Source organism: Echinops telfairi, unplaced genomic scaffold (assembly GCF_000313985.2).
Source record: "Echinops telfairi isolate 266 unplaced genomic scaffold, ASM31398v2 ScPeMD7_443;HRSCAF=831, whole genome shotgun sequence".
Lineage (NCBI taxonomy): Eukaryota > Metazoa > Chordata > Mammalia > Afrosoricida > Tenrecidae > Echinops > Echinops telfairi.
Window position 1 is genome coordinate 75,906,243 of NW_022104341.1, and position 12,573 is coordinate 75,918,815.

The window sequence follows — 12,573 nt, forward strand, 5'->3', positions numbered from 1 at the left end:
CCCCAAATTCTGCCAGATTTTCTGTAGGACTTTCAACCCAGCCATAATACTAGTCACATTTAATTAGATTGTGTCGTGTAAACACACAAGCTGTCAGGGTCTTAGGTATAAGTGTTTATTTCTCGTTCACATTGTATGTCATTTACTACTCTGAGATCAAATCTGTGATAGCTAAACCACGTGAAAATCCTTCAGGCTTCTGTAGACTCAGCATGCATAATTTCTGCCCACATGTGTTGGCCAAAGTGAGTCACATGATCAAACCTGACATTGATGGAATGGGAAGATATCTCCTCCCACAGAGAGCCATGCAGGTCACTTGGCAATGAGTAGAAATGTAAAATCCTCTTTCAAAGAGTGTAGTCAATAATGTACCACATACTGAATACATGATAGACACTGGGGCATAAAGGTGAATGGATAATCTACCCCTAAAATGCTCATTGACTAGGGAAACAAGATAGTAAAGAGCTAATTCTAATAATCTTTGGAGAGCTGACTGTGTCAGTCCTTACCCTACTTGTTATTCTTCACCCTTTCTACTCTGTGGTAGTATTTTTTTAAGAAGAATCAATACCAGACTAATCCTAAGGAGTTGGAGATTAAAGATGTCCCAAATGTTCCAAGACATTGTTCTGCTCCATTATTCCCCCACGCCCCCCTTGAGTATATTCCCTCATAGACCTAGGTTCTGCAATTCACTGTAGTGTCCCACAGAAACTCATAGAACTGTAATAAAATGTCACATATGGTTGTGGGTGATGTTAAGTCCCAAATCTGAGGATCAGGTAGAGGCAAGTCAAATGCAAGGTCAAAGACCTGAAGTCAAAATTATCCAAAAGTCAAAGCAGGTCTTCTTGCTTCTACTAAAGCTCAGTCAGCATCAGGAACTACACTGATGGAGGCAGGATTTCGTCTTTCAGAAGGCCATGCCCACAAGGAAACAAAGGATGGTGTCTTAAATCACACTCTCTACTATCGTCTAAAGACTCCCACAAGGAAACAAAGCTGTGACTTGGTTCACATGTTCTACGAAAGTCAGGTTTTAATTCTACTCTAATCTTGTCCATTAGTACAGTAGAGAAAGCACTCCAAAATGGAATTGTAGCCACGGGCATGGAGTCCAGAATTATTATACATCACATAAAGAATTATGGCTAGAAGGGCCACATTAATTGACTGAAGCTCGTGCTTTCTCTTCTACAAACTCATCTGGCAGAATGACCTTTGCAGACACTGTTTCCTTGTGACACTCACTTCTGACTGAATTCAGCAAGAGGAGGTCCTGGCAAGTAATTAGAAGTGGACAAAAGGGAGAAATCATACCCTGACTTGACTGCTTCTCCACGACTCCTGCTTCTGTGATCGCAACTTCCTTTGTCTCCAATAAATACATTTTCTGCTGTTGCTAATCTCTGGATTTCCTCACTATTCTGTTAGACTTCTCCATTATTCTGTGCAACCAGATCTCTGATTCAAATACCAAGAATAAGTCCCACTTTTCTGGTTATAATTGGAAACAATGGTGCAAGGTATCATGGGAGTACAGAGGAGAGGGGATATTGTATGCTCTGAAGAGATGACGTGAGGAAGAGAAAGGTCAGGGAAGGTTTTCTGTAATCAATTATTCCAGAGGCAAGTATTGTAGACGATTGGGAGTAGGAGTTAGAAACTAATAACATGAACAAAGGCAAAAAATGAGATAGCATCGCTGCTTCTGAAGCATAGTATGAGCCAGGAAGATGAGGCATAAGAAGTGGGCAAAGGCCAGGCTGTGTTATTCAGACCTCTTTCAGTTCCAAGCCACACAGATCCAAATCAAAATAGTGCAAGTTTGGAGTTGCTAAGGCACAGAGAGGACTGCAGGGCCAACAACAGCTTGAGACACGATGTCCCCTTGCTGAAGCATAATGTGACAGGGACAATACTGGGGACACATAGAGGGGAGTTAATCTGGTCTGAACCTTCCATAGTGGGGCGAAACAAGAAGGGAACATAACAGATCAGCAATGGGAGCAAAGCAAAGTCACAAAGCCCCTGAGGAGCCCCCAAAGTAAACTTCGGGCAAGGAGGGGAAGTGTCTGTAATTCTCCAAGACCAATGGGGAGATAGTCATAAAGGTCAGCGGACAGATCTGAAATCATGTATGCTTTTTTTGGTTTTTTTCGGCTAGTTATTACTACTTTTCCCCACTTTTTATTCAATATTTTGTTTTCTTTTTGTTTTGTCTCCGTTATTGTCGGTTTGCCTACCTATGCAAGATAAGCAAGCAACAGGATCGATGATTCTGCAGGGAATTGGCAGAAGGAGGAGACAGGGGAAGTGAGTGGTGAGCAAACAACACCATAGACAGGGGAACAACTAGGGAATTAAAATCAACAAGGAGGAGAGGATGTAGAGATCCTGGGGGTGTTGGAGCAACAGCCATCTAGGTGAGAGGAATTACTAAGAGGCAGAAGAAGGGCAAGCATGATGGTGGGGCAGGCGAAAGGTACAAGGAAACAGAGAAAAGATCTAGGAAGCAAAGCTATGAATAGAGGTATAAACATAAGTATGCACTCATGTAAATACATTAATTCATAAAAAGAGAGGTATTGGCGTGTGTGTGTGTGTGTGTGTGTGTTTATATGGCAATATATTGAGGTAGTGAATGGACTTTGGCCCTCTGCTTAAGCTCTGCCTCAACGCAAGAACACTATGTTCTAACAGCCTGGCATTCTGGGATGCTCACCCTCTTGACACAATTGCTGGAGACAAAATGGGCACACAAGCAAATGTGAAGAAAGATGATGGTGCCCAACTATCAAAAGATATAGCATCTGGGGTCGTAAAGGCTTGAAGTTAAACAAGTGGCCAACTAGCAGAGAAGCAACAAGCCTACATGAAAGAAGCACACCAGCCTGTGTGATCATGAAGTGTCGATGGGATCAGGTAACAGGGATCAGAAAACCACAAACAAACAAAAACATATGGTTGAGAATGAGGGGGATTGGAGCAGAGACCTAAAACCCAACTGCAGACAATGGGACATCCCCTCGCAGAAGGGTCACAAGGAAGGAATGAGTCAATCAGGGCACAGTATAGCACCGATGAAACACACAATATTCCTCTGGTTCCTTGAGGCTTCCTTACCCCCCACTATCACGGGTTCTGCCTTTCACTGCAGGCTAGACTGGAGCAAGTACACAGGTACAGATAAGAGCTCACGACACACGGAATCCAGGTCAGATATACTCCTCAGGAACAGAAATGGGTGTAGGGATACCAGGAGAGTGGGAGAAGGAGGGGAGGAAGGGGGAACTGATCATAACGATCAACACATAACCCCCACCACCACTCCCAGGGGAACAAACAACAGAAACTGTGGAGGAAGATGAGACAGCGATTTGTGTAAGATATGAAAATAATAATTTATAATTTATCAAGGGGTCACGAGGGTGGCAGGAGAGGAGGGAGGGAAGAAAGAAGAGCTGATACCAAGGGTTCAAGTAGAAAGAAAATGTTTAGAAAATAATGATGGCAATATATGTACAAATATGCCAGATACAATCGATGTATGCATTGTTTTTGGGTTTTTTTTAATTTTTTAATTTTTTTCAATTTTTTTGTATGCATTGTTTTAAGAGCTGTAAGAGCCCCCAATAAAATGATCTCTTAAGAAAAATAGTGCAAGTTATGAAAACAGGGGCTTAACTGAGGTAAAGGGGAAGAGAACGTCACTGGAGCTGAGATGGTCAAGAAATCAAGAGGTGAGAGCATCAGATGAATTTTCCATGCGACCCCGAGTTCTTGAGAATGAAAGCAAGCCCAGAGAGGGGAGGAAAGAGCAAGTCCCTCTGCCAGAATCATCAGTGAGCAGAAAGGCGTGAGTTGAAGGTCAATAAAGAATCAAGACAAGGAAGTGTCAGAGCTGCATAGAAAAGGAGTTTGAACACTAGGGTGGACGAGAAAAGTTTTGGAGCAGCCATGATAAAGAGAGGTGAGGTTAGCTAGCTACAGTTTTCTTAATAGAATTCTGAGGTCAAATTCAGAAGCAGTCGCTGTGGATGGAGACTGAGAGTTGGTGACAGCTGCCCTTGGACTAGATGGGTAAATAAAGTCACGTTGAGTGGGTGAGATCTAAGATTCAGTTAGGAATCAGGCCCAACTGAAGTCACCTGGAATACCATTGTTGTGAGGCAAGGATGACTGGGGGGTTAATCTGCTTAATTGGTTGTCATTATCCTGACCTCACTAGATTCTCAGCTCCTGAAATTTCTTATTAGTGAACCCCAGGAAAAGGTTATTCTCTGGGCCTACTAATGCAGACCATTGGAGAAGTCTGACAGTTATTGAGTGGCAGTGTATTTGGGCTTGTTCTGCTAGCAAAAGAGATCCATGAACTAGTTGGACCTCCGTGCTGGTTATCTGAATCAGAGCACTCATATTGTCTAGATGTATGACATCACTGTGAAGCTATACCCCTGGCACAATGTACACATTTTCAAGGTCGGATCATGTACTGGATCATTTCTCACCATTTTGAGCTTTTTACTCTACTATGGTCCTTCTGGCACCTACCAAGGCAATGATGTTTCCCCCACTAATCTTTGTTCATGCTATTCCCCCTGACTGGTATGCTGTACATGCTTGCACACACACGCTCACTCACACACACATACTCACTCACGCACGCACTTTTTCTTTGTCTAGCTGACCCCTGCTCAGGTATCCATTCTTCAAGTCTCCCCTGGCCTCCGGGCTGGGATGGTGCCTCTTCTGTGCTGTAGCAATTCTCCGGCTTCCCACTTTCCCAGAACTTATCATTAAAATACATTGTGACAGTACCATGTGTTTCTGTCTCCACCTACACGCAACTAAGGGCTCCTCAAGGGTCAGACTTGAAGGGTAGAATTCACTTCAATGCCCAGTACAAGGACCACCATGCTCGTTGAGCTGAGTTTTCACCATTCCACTATCCAAATTCCCCCAACCTCACTCTGCGTACTTACTCTCACTTCCACCCTAATTCTTCTATGCATTCAGTCGGGGCTCACCAAGCATATACACTTTCTCTCTCTATCTTTTTTATTGGGAGTTAATACATATATCACATCATTCCAGAGTTCAATCATGCACATACACTTTTGACTGGTGCTAAGGCTCAGATGAATGTGGACTTCTTCCACACCTGGTAGTCTGTGCAATGGCAGAGGGAAACCCAGAGACGAATCAAGAGCCTTGTCTAAAATGAGTCCTGAAAGATAAGAAGTTAGTTGGGTGAAGAGGAATTTTTCTTAGTCTTGGCCTTAAAGGCCCACATGCTTCCTCTGGTTTGCTCTACCTGGATTAAAGTGTAGTTTGTTATGTCACTGTTCCGGCTGAGAATGAGACTTATAGGCATAAGGGATAGAGCCTGACTTATGCCCCACCACTGAGCCTCAGTTTCCTCATTTGTAAAATCCAAGTGAGGAATGCTGTCTTGCTCAACTCCTCTCACGGGTTGTTTTAAAATTGTATTTGTAGACTGCTAAAGGCTATGCAGAGGTGAGAGATTGCTACTCTATTCTCCACAACTTGTTTTAGGCTCCCAGGTCCCTAAGACCTAACACAAGACCTGGCACGGTGTCAATGCTTAATAAAGACCTGCTTTATTGATTGACCCTGAATGATGAAGACAAGGAAAACCTCTGCAACAAAAGCTGTCCGGGGCGGTGGAGGGGCAAGGGCGCTGGGACTATCACCTCCCACACTTTGGCATCTTTGATTCTCATTGCCACACTATAAAGTCCATTGTGGTCACTCCTTTCAGCAGATGAAGAAAGAGATTAGACAACTTGCCCAAGGCCACACAGCTGTGGTGGACAGTCTATGTTCAAATCCAGACTGCCTGATTTCCAGGCCTTGTCCCACCGCTCACCTGTACAGAGCAACATGTCCTTCACTGTGAATTACTCAGAAGGAACTTGTGCCCCTGCCTTTGACCCATGTCTTCATCTTAAGCCAAACACATGGTTTAGGCTACTTCACGTTTTTTCCCTGTTTACTTTTTTCCTAGCCAAGCAATAGCCATTCCCCCAACTCCACACTGGAAAGAAGTCAGCTGCAGTCGGGACAGTCCATCTCTATGAGATTCGTTAAGGGAAAGCTACCTGCTGAGGTGCCGGGGTCTCTGAAGCCGACTGGGCATCTCTGACCTGAGGATAATGAGGCAGCAGCCGCCTCCTGCTTCATCTCAAGTCTGCAATTAGCAGATACTTCTGCAGCTTGCCGTTCTCAGGCCAGAAATGGGCCCCGGGAGGGGCTGGCAGCCGGAGGTGGGCTGGCAGGAGCTGGGAGCTCCTTCAAGCTCAGAGGGCTGAGGGATGAGAAACCTCAGGTTTTTCCCTTGAGAACTTAGCCCTCCCTGTGGACAATGGGATAATAGGGAAGGCAGCGGGGAGGAGCACAGGAAGTCCTTTGCGGGAGAAGGGGCTAAGGGCTGAAGAGCAGACGGGTGAAGCAAGATGAAAGAGGAGTGGAAGAAACTGTCAGTATAAAAGGCAACTATTGTACAGCAAGTTATCCGTCATCTCACTCAGTCTGCCCATGGCTCTCAGCAGGAAGACACTGTTTTTACTCCTATTTGGCAAACGAAAATTTGAGACTCAGAGAGGCTAAGTGATTCAGAAAGGCAAAATGACTTGCCCAGACACTGTGGTAGTTAGATACAAAGCCAAGGAGGCCGAAGAGACTTATAAAAGAGGAGGAGGAGGCAAAGCCCACATGGAAGAAGCACACCGGCCTGTGCAATCACGAGGTGTCGAAGGGATCAGGTATCAGGCATCACCAGAACAAAAAATCTTACCATAGCAAATGAGGGGGGGAGTGCGGAGTGGAGACCCAAAGCCCATTTGTAGGCCACTGGAGATCCCCTTGCAGAGAGGTCTCGGGGAGGAGACGAGCCAGACAGGGTGCGATGTAGCAATGATGAAAAATACAACTTTCCTCTAGTGCCTCCGCCCCCCGCTATCATGATCCCAATTCTACCTTGCAAGTCTAGCTAGACCAGAGGATGTACACTGGTACAGATAGGAACTGGAAACACAGGAAATCCGGGCAGATGAGCCCTTTAGGACCAGTGGTGTGAGTGGTGATACTGGGAGAGTAGAGGGAGGGTGGGTTGGAAAGAGGGAACTGATTACAAGGATCTACATGTGACCTCTTCCCTGGGGGATGGACAACAGAAAAGTGGGAGAAGGGAGATGTCGGACAGGGCAAAATATGACAAAATAATAATTTATAAATTATCAAGGGCTCATGAGGGAGGGAGGGGAAAAAAAGAGGACCTGATGCCAGGGGCTTAGTGGAGAGCAAATGTTTTGAGAATGATGAGGGCAATGAATGTACAAATATGCTTTACACAATTGATGTATGTATGGATGGTGATAAGAGTTGTATGAGCCCCTAATAAAACTATTTTAAAAAGTAAATAAAATAAATAAATAAATTTCATTATCAAAGAAAAAAGGAGGAGGAGGAAGAAAGGTCTGGCCATAAAACAATGTGAAGGGCAAGGGAGAAAGAGGAAGAAAGGGGACGCAGCCAGACCTGAGCCGACACCCAACTCCCACTAATTGGCCATGCGACTTTATGTCAGGCACTTAATCACTTGGAGTCTTCATTTCCTCATTTATAAATTGGAGCAAATACTATTTACCAGACAGTTGATTGTGAGTAAGATGACATTTGTGGAGAAGTTCCTGAAGTTTCTAGCACAGTGTCTGGCATATAAATCCACCACCGCCAGTGGGGTGATTCCAACTCGTCATGACCCTGCAGGGCAGAGTAGAACTGCCACTCTGGGTTTTTATTGTGAATCTTTGTGGGAGCAGACAGCCACATCTTTCTCCTGAGAGGAGGCAGGTGGGTTCAAACTACTGACTTTGCAGTTAGCTCTCCAACATGTAACTCACTTTGTCACCTGTCCACCTCCTGTCTGGCATGGACCCCAAAAATCAAACCAACTGCCATTGCGTTGGTTCCGACTCATAGAGATCCTACATGTGGTTTCCAAGGCTGTACATCTTCACGGGGGCAGATAGCCGCGCACCCCACCCCCATTCTCTCAGGCAGCCAATGGGAATGAACCACCCGCCTTGTGGTTAGGAGTTCAACGCTTACCCGACAGTGCTGCTAGGGCTTAATACATATTAGGGATCCCACGGAGAACACGTGAGGGCAACGTAAAGGGAAAAGAGGGAGCTAAATGAACCCCCGACACCTCCCACCCCCCAAAATAAGACTTTTGAGAAGAAATAAAGGAACGGTTTGGAAGTTCGGGAAAAGAGAAAGGCTGAGGAGGGAGTGGTGGAGGGAGCAGCTAGTACTTCTAAGGGCTGCCACCATCTGGCTAAGAATCCTCAGGTGGGAAGCAATCGAGTTGTGTTCTGTGATGGAAATTGTCTTTCAGTCTCAAAGTGCAATATAGACAAGGGACTCTTACATCTAAGGAGCCATTTTCCTTAGGCCCTTCAAACTTGGAAACTCATTCGGACAGCTCTCTCCTGTCTGATAGCGGCCCTAATGAGTTAGCATTGACTTGATGGCAGTGGATTTGGTTTGGTTTGTGGAATAGGTGGGGGCCTGGCAGGGGGATGGGATAGAGGATAATCTCAGTAGAATTCAGGGAGGAAGAAATGTACTGAGAGGAGATAAGCCACTGTGTCTGTGCTCTCACAAAGGCTGGCTTATCTTTCTTTTGAGATACCTCTGAGTGGGCTGGGAAGAGCAGATAAAATTTCACCTCCTTCCTGTGCCCCACCCCCACCCCCCACAGACTATATCTGGCCAGGCTGAGCTGGGTGAGTGGCAGGGGAGAAGAGGAGAATCCCTGCTTGTCTAAACGCCCCTCGTGTGGCTTCTCATACCAGTGCCTCTATTTGTCTTGGGCTACCAGCTTACTTGTCTAAGCTGCAATACTTGGTGGAGAGGGTCCCAATGGACATTGCTTTCCCCAGGAGTGACAGGCAGGACTGAATGTGATAAAGGCTTTGGAAACTGTGAAGGAATGTGTACCACTCCTTACATATTCACTCTTTCAGCAAGTATCTCTATGTCATATTTTATATATGCCATGCCATCTAGTTTCATCCTTGACGTAACTCTCTTGAGGTGGGAAAGATTATCCATATTTGTAAACCATGCAGTTGACTTTAAAAAAAATGATTTTATTAGAGGCTCATACAACTCTGAATCACAATCCATACATACATCAATTGTGTAAAGCACATTTGTACATTCATTCCCTCATCATTCTCAAAACAGTTGACTTTCAGAGTAATTACCTCTAATCTTCCTTACTTGCCTAGGGTTACACAGCAGGTTAGTTATAGAGCCAGGATCTGTCTGATTCTACAATTAGTACTAGTGAGCCCTGCCTGGTACCATCCCCGGGAAGTGCAATCCTCTGTCCAGGGAATTAGGCCTCCTTGCTTCATTCAAAATCAAAACCAAACCAGTTGCTGGGGAGTCGATTTCAACTCATGGCGGCCCAACATGTGTCAGAATAGAACTGTGCTCCTGAGAGTTTTCAACAGCTGTTCTGAAGTGGACTGCCAAGCCTTTCTTCTGAGGTGCCTCTGGGTGAACTTGAACTTCTTCCAACCTTTTAGTCAGCAGCCAAGTGATTAACCATGTACGAACCACTATGAACTCCTGTAAGAGCATAAACCAAAAACTCACTTCCATCCAGTCGATTCTGACTCTTAAGGACTCCATAGGACAGGATAGAGCTGCCCCTGTGGGTTGCCAAGACTATTAGCACTTTACGGGAACAGAAAGCCTAGTCTTTCTCCCACAGAACAGCTGGTGGTTTCAAACAACTGGCCAGAGCATACGTGGTATTAATCCAGAGTGTTGGGGACCAGGACATGAAGAGCTTCCAGCTCAAGGGAAGGGAAAAGTCTTCATCTGTATCTCTTCTCTCTTCAGGGTTTGACTTCTTTGAAGCCAGCGCCAAGGAGAACATCAGCGTGAGGCAGGCCTTTGAGCGCCTGGTGGGTGCCATTTGCGACAAGATGTCTGATTCGCTGGATACAGACCCCTCGGTGCTGGGCGCCTCCAAGAACACCCGTCTTTCTGACACCCCACCACTGCTACAGCAGAACTGCTCATGCTAGGCGAGGTCTACCCTCCTGACCCCCTTCGTTGTGGCCCCATAACCTCTCTGCTTCTCCCCCGTTATACTCTGTCCACTCCCAGCCCCAAGCAAGCTGAGCTGTTGCTACTGTTGTCTGCCTGCAGTGAGGTAAAAGCCAGCCCCTGCAGTGCTCTGCAGATGGGTCCACTTAAAAGACACTCAGCACCAAGGGGACAGCACAGGCCACGACTAGGGTGGAGAGTCACTTTCCATTAGATGTCTCTGTTTTACCAAAGGGAATCACCGCAGCAGATTGTTCACAAGCCAGTCTCTTTTCTGTCTATCAATTAAGATTTCCTTCATTTGCCAAAATTTCACACACACACTTTTCCAAAACTGGCCAATTGTAAAGTGAAGCCCATCTCCAACAGCCAATCATATTAACGAGAGTGCTTGTTTCATGTCAGGCTCCCTGGGGAGCTTCCTCTCACCACAGTTCAAGCTTTGGCTCTCCACACCTTATGCCTGTTACCAGGGATGTCCACCGGGCTTGGGTGGTTGCTGTGGTGACAGGCCAGTGCTTATCTCCAGAGAGCCCAGACTCTCTAATGATGCTGAAGGAGCAAAGGCTTAGTCAGATCCACACTTAAAAGAAAGAGATTATCCTCTGCCAAATGTCAAAGGTTCCTGCTATGTGAAAGAGCAAGCCAGTGAGCTCAACAAAAAAAAAAGATAGAAAATGAGACATACAGGCAAGATAAAGAAACCGGTCAGGAATTTCTGACTTTGCGCCTTTCCAGCTGGCCCATAACTACGGGAAACTGAAATTGTTTCTTAGGCACCCAGCAATGCCAACCTTTGTGTCTGATGAGTTGTCATCCGGCATCTGAACGAAATCTCTATCTTCGGGTCCCGAGGGGAGCTCATTGCCTGCACCACTTGGAGGGCAGCTCTCATAATCCAAGTGTTTTCCTTGTTTTAAGCTGATACCCGCCTCCTGGAAACTCTTTTCCCTTTGCCCACCCCGCTTGTGTCAGTTCTTCTGAGACCTCACAGGCTCTACCCCCTCTGCCCAGTGACATGCTTAAAGGTTCTGTGAACAGATGCCTGGCCTTTCTCTCGATTAAACAGCACTAATTCCATCTGCTACTATTTATCCACGGAGTTTTCTTTCCATCCTGTCCCTTTCCGCCAACGTATTGTGGTCACGTTAGTGGTCCCACGGGATAAATGTGACTCAAAGTAGGATGATTTAAGGGGATATGGCTCTCAACAAATATGGAACTAGAGGTCCTAATCCAAATTCCCTTGCTGTGGGAGTAAAACCTTGGTTTCTACTAAAGAGCTAGGTGTGAAACCACTTCTGGTTGAAGCCCTTTAATTAAACATCTGAAACCAAACCCACTGCCATCAAGTTGATTCTGGTTCCTAATGAACCTGTATAGCGTTTTTTTTTTACTCTGTACATCTTTACAGTAGCGGACAACCTCATTGTTCTCCTGCAGAGCAGCTGGTGGGTTTGAACCTTGCTGTTCGCAGTCCAGAACTCTGAGACCAGAAACAAAACTGAATGGATTAACTCATTATTTCAGCTTGCTTGATTGTACATAGGTACATGTTTTGTTTTTAGCTGAAATTATGGCATGGAAATGAATAGGGAACCCAGAAAATGTTTTGTCCCGAGCCTGGCTTGAACCTCTAGTGTCTATCTGCATGAAAATGCCACCTCAAAAGTTGCTGTATGTGTGGGTGTGGGTGTCCTCTCCGAACTTTCTTTTTATTTCGCTCATTGTCCCAGGAAAGTGCATTCTAGCCACAGGTCCAAGAACTAAATAAAAAACCCCACCCACAGCCAACCCTGTTGACATCTTACTTTCTTTGGTATGCAGTAGGGGATGGACCTCCGGACACTGCTATTAAACCAAGTGTGACTCTAGACAAGTGACACCTCTCTGAGTCCCCATGTCCCCATTTATAAAATGAGAGGGTTTGTTTAGAATCTAAACTTTAGATGCTCTTCAAAGTTCCTTCCAACACTACCAACTCTGAGTTATTTTACTTTCTGGTCTGTTGATCTGCATAACAAACAGGAGAGATAGGAATCATTGCCTGAATGTGATCTTGGCTGACACTGATGTCATTACCACATGCTAGTACACATCATTTATTAACTCATTTCTCCTGCCAACATCTTTTACTGAGAGGCACTATAATCAACCTCTTTTAAAGATTAGGAAACGAAGTTATCAAGAAGTTCATGTGTAGCTTGCCTAAGGTCACACAATGAATATGGATGGTAGAACTGGGGTTCAAATTCAAGCATTATGCTCCAAAATCTGAGCTTGTAACCATGTGCTATACTGAGATTCAGAGAAGTGACTTGGTCAAGGTCACACAGCTAGAAAGTAACAGAAACATATTGGGATTCAATCCTATAGGCACCAGATTCCAAATTCATCAGAGAAAAGTCTGTC

At 45.3% G+C, this 12,573-nt stretch overlaps 1 protein-coding gene across 1 annotated transcript in view; it reads left to right on the forward strand.

Annotated features, from left to right (window-relative positions):
- Positions 1-11,411, forward strand: part of RAB3B (RAB3B, member RAS oncogene family) — an 82,966-nt gene extending 71,555 nt beyond the window's left edge. The window contains exon 5 of the mRNA XM_004699429.3: positions 9,952-11,411. Within this exon, the coding sequence (XP_004699486.1) occupies positions 9,952-10,139 (188 nt within the window). The 3' untranslated portion in view covers positions 10,140-11,411. The remainder of the gene's footprint in view (positions 1-9,951) is intronic.
- Positions 11,412-12,573: the final 1,162 nt, after the last annotated feature.